Below are 8,143 nucleotides of genomic sequence, written 5' to 3' on the forward strand. Positions count from 1 at the left end.
AATGACCATAGAGGTAGTATGGTACTCTGGTAAGAACTTTTAGTGTAATATCTGACTAATATAATATAACAAGTTTCAAGGATAGTTCATAATTTACTCCATATTTTATTTTCTAAAAATGTGAGACTTTGATTCCAATAAACAGAGATTCTGACTGACCCATATAAATGGTTTTGTGTTATAGGATGATTTGTAGGTATATTGTTTTTAATATGAATATATAATCCTTCTAAAACATCAATATTCAAGATTGAAACTATGTAAATGAAAAGGGTCTCACCTTACCAAAAGAAAAAGGATCTCATTAATTTCACCACACTATGACTACAATACAACTTGCCATTAATTGTTGCAATATTGCACATGAAATGTGGCAGGTGCAACCATTCTAAATTGGACCTATGCTAATAATTTGTTACTTGGCAAGCCTATATTACATTAACCAAACTACAATCAGAACTCATGGCAGTAATCCTATCGCTTTTGGAAATTAATCATTTTAATGGAGACAGCAAAAATGAAAGCAAAAAGAACTGCAAAACCCAGAACAATCACTGCAACTGCTCCAAGAAGATCATGCCTGAAACCAAAATAATTTCTCACAAAATACTCCACAGTTTCTCCTGTTTCAAGTGTGTGCTTTAAATCTCCATACTGTGACGTAACCAATCCATTTAAGGTCCAGGCTACTGGACATGCCCAATAGTACCATCTCCACCACACAGGCATCCTCTGTCACAGGTCAAGAAAAGAGTATGTGAGTATTGTAATCATGCAATTTGGAAACTAATGTAGAAATTGAGACTCCATTATGCTTTCTTTGCAGTAAATGCTCCGTTAATATCAAATTTTTTAATCTAAAATCTAGTTAGTATAAAAAAAATTATTTTTCTTTTAGTACCAGTGCTTATATTTTCTGTTCCAATTTAGAATTCCTACTACATTTTCGGTCTATTTTTGCCGGTTAATTGATATTATTAATATAACCAATCAATTAAAAAATTTAATTTTTGATGGCCACGTCAGCAAAAATAAGTCTAAAAGATTGCAGGTAATTTAAATTGAAACAGAAATAGAAGTTTTGATACAGAAAAAGAAACTAAAGTATTGATACCAATTGAATATAAGGGTCCAAAGTTTAGTACCAATGAAACAATTTATCCCTCTATTTGCAGAGGGAGCTTGTTTTCAGGACTCAGAACTTGCAAACATAAAAATGTAGCAACCAAATGTTCCATATTAAGAAACTTACAGGTTGTGGGATTATGAATCCTGAAAAGAGGTTCCACATCCCGTAAACTGCAGCTGAGATGATAGCTGCAACGTGCTGGTTCGGTGATAAGGCCATGACCATCATGCCATAGAAGGTGAAGAACAAGAATGTGCAGTATGTGAAGAACATATACCAAAAGAATTTATAGGCTGTCCATTCGAATCCCATCATTGCATATGCTATGGCACCATACACTACAGCTTGAACAAAAACATAGGGGATCTCAATTCCAACCTGCAGTGAATAAACATCAGGTTTACGTAGAAAGAAGCACACATTTTTATAGGCAATATTTTCTTGCATGATGATAAGTAAAAAGGATGAGTACTTGGGCAAAGGCATACGGCAAGGCTGAGTACATTCCAGCAGCTCTTTCTCTATAAAACACTGTTCGTCCGACCGCTATAACAGGCTGCACATTTGATCCATTTTGCGACCCAAGGAACATGACAGCAACGAACATTGAACCCATAGAATTAAAAAGGTCTTGTCTGTTTGTCCTGCAATTAGTTTACATATACGAGGATGACATTAGAAATGCAGATGGATAAGTCCAAGATTATATTCTGTTTTATTTCTTCAAGTATGTCTTACGTCTTCATGCCAAGATTCCAGAACATTGACCCAAGAACCAAGCCCGTGAAGATTGTAAATATGAGTCTCACAGCAGTGTATCGCGGGTTGCACCAGTATGACCTGTGTTGTTTCCATAAGCATGCCAAGCATTGAGTGACAAATGGCTGCGAGTATTGAGTAGGGAAATATAGATCCCTTGAACCAGGAACAGGCTTGCTTAATTCTTCAATAAGTACTTTGTTTCTCCTGAGAAATATATACAAAATTAACCAATCAAATTAGGATCAGATCAGATCCTTGGAATTAAAACCCAAAAGTAATTACGTCAGGTAACCTACCTGTATAGTTCTGAGTTCTTGTATATACGAGCAAAATCAACACCTAGTGCTACTTCTTGTCCGGGAGTGGTAACTTCCAACATCCAGGTTGCTGGATTATAACCATCTTTGATCTTACTGACTCCTTCGATTCCCTTTAATTTTTAAAGCGTGCGCATTAGTAATTAGGGTGAACATGAATTAAACTTTTACAGCAATATCTCCATTGTAAATTTTTGTTAGAACCATCAGTGAATACCTCGAAGTACTCTATCAGATGGCAAGAATGACGGCCGAGTGGCCCTACATATATTTCTTCTCCTCCCCGCTTTAATAGGAGTAGCTGCAAGGTCATGTTATTCATGTCAAAATGTAATGTATGACTCCTATTCAGTAGAACAATGTTCAAAATTTTCTCACCTCGTCGAAAGATTCAAAGATGTCGATGCTTGGTTGATGAATGGTGCACACAACTGTTCTTCCTGTGTCGACTGTGTTCCTAACTGTTCTCATGACAATTGCAGCAGCTCTTGCATCTAGTCCTGATGTTGGCTCATCCATAAAAATAATTGACGGGTTTGCCACTAACTCAACAGCAATTGTTAGTCGCTTGCGTTGCTCGGTTGACAGCCCATTTATACCAGGCAATCCAACTAATTCTCGCCTCAGTGGATTCAGTTCCAGAAGCTCAATAACTTCCTCAGTGAACATCTGTAATCAGTTTTAAATAGATTAGCAGGAAAAAGAAAAGAAAGAAAAAAGAAGAAAATCGAGCCTACAGAATATCAATTTTCTGATGCCTACCTTTCTGGTTCTTTCATCCACTTCGGATGGAAGACGAAGCCAAGCTGAGAAAACCAAGGATTCGTAGACAGTGACGTGTGGTGAGTGAATATCATTTTGTTCACAGTACCCAGAAATTCTAGCAAATGTTTCTTGCTTCTTTGGGTACCCAGAAACTGTGATGTTCCCCTCAATATGTCCACCAGTTTTCCTACCAGCTAGCACATCCATCAGAGTGGTTTTACCAGCACCACTGACACCCATTAAAGCAGTGAGTACACCAGGCCTAAATGCACCACTAACACCCTTTAATAATACCAGCTTATCTTCATGAACACCATGATTTTTCATCTCCTGCAAAGTTCAAATTCAAAAGTAAGATTTATATTTCTCAATTGATCACATTGAAAAAGGGTACCATACCATCTGCCTCACTTTGTGTTACCTGAGGCATTTCGACAGAGTAGATAATCTCTTGGAAGGTTATAGAATGTGGTTCAAAAGGAAGAACCATTCCTATTTTATTGTTATTAGCGGACCTGGGGGACTGACTTCTTTTAAGCACATCTGCGTCAGGTAAAATTTCTGATTAGTACATAAAAAAGAATGTTACTTAATGACTTGCCAATACTGGTGAACTTTCCCACCATTGTTTGTTTGGTGACTGAAGCTACTTTCGTGGTTCGTTGGTAGTGCCGCCTCGCCCTCTCTACCTTGTTCATTGTCGTGCAGTTCTTCTGATGCTACTGCCCGAGGCTTGTCAATCGCTGCAAAAGGTTAAATTTACAACATCAGAACATAACCTCACTTCAAAAGAAATTAAAGAAGAGTAAATGAAGATACTTACGATTCAGAAAAGTGAGGGCTAGACCATATAAGAAATTAAATAAAAGTGTGAATCCAACCGATGCCCCAACTCCAATCCAATACCAATGTGCTTCTGTGAAAATCCCACGAGACTTCAAAACTTCGACTCCTAATGACTCGGTCGAATTTGGAAGAACCTTTGATGTTAAGGAAACTCAGATATTAGTCAACTCTACGGAGGAAAAGGAAAACAAAACAAATGCAGGGTGGTTAGTTGCAGAATTTTGTACATGACTCCAACTCTTTCCAAGGAACTCATTAATTACAACTGCATTCTGCCCATACATCATCGGCGAGGTCCAGTAAGCCCATGTCCACCATTTGTTTATTTTGTCTGTAACATCAAACAGATATCAGAAGGAATTTTTTATGAGGTTTTGTTTCAGTTTTGATAGAAAGATTGATCTGGGTAAACTTGTATCACTAGTTTTACCTCTTGACAGGACAAAACCACTTAAAGTGAAAACAATAAGCTGTACAAATGAACCAAACGTGCTAGTAATAAGCATGTTTCTGCTAACTGCAGCAATGCATCGAAATAACCCAGAAGCCATCTGGTTACCGAATACAAGCACAAGGTATTGCATAAAAAACCTACAGAAATTGTATGAGATTCATATATCAGTAACAACACCTTGTGTGTGTATATATATGCTCTACATGACAGATTATGAAACAAATCCCACAGAAGATCCTGGTTTTCTACAAACAAATCCCACAAAACACTGCTTACCTTCCAACACTCGGATCAAATCCAATTACATAGTAGGTAGTGAAAACCAGTACAACAACTTCTAAGAATGACACAGGGATTTTAAGGATCCATGCAGGAAGAGCATATGCCCATGCAGGATAGAATAGCATGTCCCTTTGCTTGTAGAAAACAGGAATCTTTGCAAGAGTCATGGAGATTTCTGCTGAGCCATTGAACAGGACCATAGTCACAATATAGGACAAAGCACCCAAGTAAATTACTCCATCTGCCACAGAATCTCGATGCATCTCAGTCCTCACAAAGAGGGACATTGAAATTAGTGCCACTATTGTCAGCTATAGCAAGGGAAAGAAAAAGAAAAAAGAAAATCAGTAATTATCCATATTTACAGCAAGTTCTGGAATAAGTAAACTCAAATGAATGTTAACACCCACCTGCGAAAACTTGAAGATGTAGAAAAATGAGTTTCTCTTCATAAGTAGGAATTCTCTAGAGAAGCAAGCTTTATACAGCTCTTTCTTACTAATACCATACTTTTTAGTTGTCAAAGCAGCTCTATGACTATTGGCCTTGTCATATGGAACTGCTAGCTGATCTCCAAGTTCTCTTCCTACATGGAATGACTGGAATGCCTCAGAAAATTCCTTGGCTGTGAAAAACTTGTAAGGCACATCTCTGCGTGCCCAATATTGTTGCTGATCTTTCCTTGAAGTCACCTAGAAAAATCTCATACTCACAAAGATTAAATGTGAGGGGCCGCAATATATTAATGATACAGATAAATTTCATTTGCGTGCTTACTTCCTGCAAAAAATCGGCCACCCCTTTTCTTTCAGGACACTTGAAACCCATGTGCTTGAAAAATTCAAGCACTTGTTCACAAGGTCCCTGGTAAACAATATGGCCATCTGATAGGAGAATAATGTCGTCAAAGAGATCATAAGTCTCTGGTGCTGGCTGTAGGAGAGAGATGAGAGCAGTTCCCTTAAGAATGTGAACATATTGCTTGAGTGAGTTTACAACTTGATAAGTGGTTGAGCTGTCCAAGCCAGTTGATATCTCATCCATAAACAGTGCTTTTGCTGGTCCAACAAGCATCTCCCCTACAATTCAGTTTTTGAAGATTCAGATTCACCTATGAAGGCCATAAATGCATCAGTAGAGCTTATCTACCTGTTGTAACACGCTTCCTTTGTCCTCCTGAAATGCCTCGTAGCATGTCATCCCCCACCATTGTATCTGCACAGACTTCCAGTCCTAAAACCTGAAAATCTCAAGAGGGAAGGCATTACGCAAATTAGAGATATCAGCTCAAGTGGTTCTTAAATCCATTAAAACGTCCAACTGCTTGGTTCTTGTATTACCTTCAGAATATAATCTGTGACCACACTGGTCTCCTCACCTTCTATTGCTGCTGCCTGTTGAAGAAAAATGAACAAGAAAACAGAAATCAACACCATGTATGCAACTTCAACATAGTAGTTGCCAGTAATCAAGTTTTGATTGTCTGCAGAACAAAATAACCAATCAAAGTTGACTGAGAATCTGATGCCTTCCCCCACCTTCATGAAGACGTCAATATCAGGATCAGGCTTGATATTCATTGCTTTCTCTCTTCTTGATAACTCTGCTAACATATCTGTTGAAATCCAAAAATTTTCAAGTTATGATGATCACCTCACATAGATAAAAAGATATATGAAAATTGAAAACCAAAGGTGAACGTACCATAACGGGTGCCAACACCTTCACATCTTGCAGAAAAGGCCAAGGTCTCCCTTACAGTCATTTCTCCTATATGGAGATCATATTGACTGATATAGGCAGCACTTCTTTGGGGTACAAACTCATTCATGCCATGGCCATTGTAAGTTACTCTCCCCGAAACCTGCAGCCGAAATTTCCAAAGAGTCAATAAAAAGCAATAAATGATAAAGAAACTCCAAGAACATATGAGGCTATAAAAATTCTGCAATATCACCTTCAAAGTAGGATCAAGCTTTCCAGCCAAAGCCAATAAAAGTGTTGTCTTCCCAGAACTTGGAGGACCCAAAAGCAATGTCATTCTGCAACAGAATTTTGAAGCATATGAAATTCTTATTCTAAAAATTAATCCACAACGCATAAAAGATCATCTCCAATTCATGCTCATCTTACCTTGATGGCTTGATGATGCCACTAACATTATTAAGGATGTAGAGGTGCTTCTTTTTACTTGAAATTACATGTAGAGAATTCAAGATACGCTACAAAGTTGAAACAAAAAGAAAAATGAAGCTGATCGTAGAAGAAAAATTAAATACAAGTACTGCAATTTGATAACTAGTGAGGTGCACTTGCATGTTCTTACCTCTACCATATTAGCAGTGTAGTTAAAGAATGTAGGCAAAGCTCTGCCTCCTACATAGGCTTCTGCTTCAATATTTAGATGCTCAAATCGGACTTCAATGGTAGGAATTTGGATTCCAACTCTGAAAGAATCAAGAAACAGGTAAATAAATTGAAATGATCATGAAAAGAGGACAAGAACCAGCAAAAAGAAAAAAAGAAGAAGAATACTACTAATTATTACCTATCGACACGATTCCTGAGCTTTAACAAGAAGTTCTCATTATCCTCCTCAGCTACTGCCACCAATCTATCAACCAAACTCTTCCTTTCTTGCAATCCAAGATTGTGAACTTTAATCTCGCGGACTCCACCTATTGAAGATGTTAGAATTCCCTTCCTCAATCGATCATAGGTAGGAAGTTTTGACAGTGCAGCCCATATTAAAGCCTCTTCGTCAGTCTCTTGACTTCCATGAGAATTTGAAAAGATTTCTGCAGCATTGCTCCACATCAAAGAGTCACCTCTTCTTACACTGCTTCCTGCTCTATAAAGATCACTTTCCATTGATAAGGAAACTGCACTTTAGTAGCAGCTAAAACCCACTAAATTTTAGTCACTTTTATTACAGAATTTCAAGATTTTGACCTCTGTCAGGAGCTCTACAAGAACTCAACACAACAAATCTGTTTCTTTTTCTTTTGTTGTCACTTTGAAGACTGAGACTTTATTTAGTAGAATGGTGCATTTCTTCCTCCTGTCACAATTATATAGCTTCAGATATATGTGTACTTGATTCAGTCAAGGTTTGGTGCTCCAAGACAGATGTCCAAGACCATTGTTTGGAAAATAAATAAAAATAATGGAAGGAAAGAAAGGACAGTCTTCTTTCCAAAAGTGTATGGAGAAAGATTACAAGCAAGGTTTTGTTACATATTTTTCCTAGATTTGGATTTGGCCAGACTGATTTTGGATTTGGCCTGCTTAGTTTGGCATGTTCAGTGGATTTCACTCATTAATGTGTCTATTTTCGATGCTCAGAAATTAATTAAAAAAGATTACAAAAGATCTTTGAAAGTCTGCTGTAATTACACTGCAAATCAGCCCTCTGTGGAAACATTTTTATCTACTATGTACTTAAAAATATATTTTTAAAAAAATAGTTACTTGACATTTGGTTTAATACACAAACTAGTAATTTTTTTATTATATTAAAATTCTTTTAACTTTTTTTATAAATCTAACTATAGTAAGACTTCTTTATAATAGTAAATTTCGAATCAA

At 37.1% G+C, this 8,143-nt stretch overlaps 1 protein-coding gene across 2 annotated transcripts; it reads right to left on the reverse strand.

The window, feature by feature from the left end:
- Positions 1–278: 278 nt before the first annotated feature.
- LOC8288360 (pleiotropic drug resistance protein 1) lies at positions 279–7,713 on the reverse strand. 2 transcript variants are annotated; one of them, XM_015724998.3, is made up of 24 exons: positions 7,104–7,712; positions 6,882–7,002; positions 6,689–6,777; positions 6,513–6,597; positions 6,260–6,419; positions 6,094–6,170; positions 5,896–5,949; positions 5,705–5,795; positions 5,333–5,634; positions 4,966–5,247; positions 4,550–4,866; positions 4,250–4,410; positions 4,047–4,150; positions 3,797–3,953; positions 3,597–3,716; positions 3,395–3,516; positions 2,971–3,303; positions 2,587–2,877; positions 2,426–2,509; positions 2,188–2,321; positions 1,868–2,095; positions 1,602–1,773; positions 1,253–1,507; positions 279–732 (listed from the first exon to the last, which is right to left on the reverse strand). In XM_015724998.3, exons 1-24 carry the CDS (start codon positions 7,424–7,426, stop codon positions 475–477), a joined length of 4,320 nt encoding a protein of 1,439 aa, XP_015580484.2. In that variant the 5' UTR covers positions 7,427–7,712; the 3' UTR covers positions 279–474. The 2 variants fall into 2 exon arrangements, with proteins under 2 accessions (XP_015580484.2, XP_048235736.1); XM_048379779.1 differs by having other exon boundaries at positions 6,260–6,597; positions 7,104–7,713.
- Between the last annotated feature and the right edge of the window lie 430 nt (positions 7,714–8,143).

Source organism: Ricinus communis, chromosome 9, assembly GCF_019578655.1.
Source record: "Ricinus communis isolate WT05 ecotype wild-type chromosome 9, ASM1957865v1, whole genome shotgun sequence".
NCBI lineage: Eukaryota > Viridiplantae > Streptophyta > Magnoliopsida > Malpighiales > Euphorbiaceae > Ricinus > Ricinus communis.

Excerpts from the sequence above, each read along its gene's own strand:
- LOC8288360 (XM_048379779.1), bottom strand. The coding sequence starts at position 7,426 with ATGGAAAGTGATCTTTATAGAGCAGGAAGCAGTGTAAGAAGAGGTGAC. Across the intron at positions 6,598-6,688 it reads GGCATCATCAAGCCATCAAG|AATGACATTGCTTTTGGGTC; the intron begins GTAAGATGAGCA and ends ATTCTGTTGCAG. Across the intron at positions 6,171-6,259 it reads AGGTGTTGGCACCCGTTATG|ATATGTTAGCAGAGTTATCA; the intron begins GTACGTTCACCT and ends GGATTTCAACAG.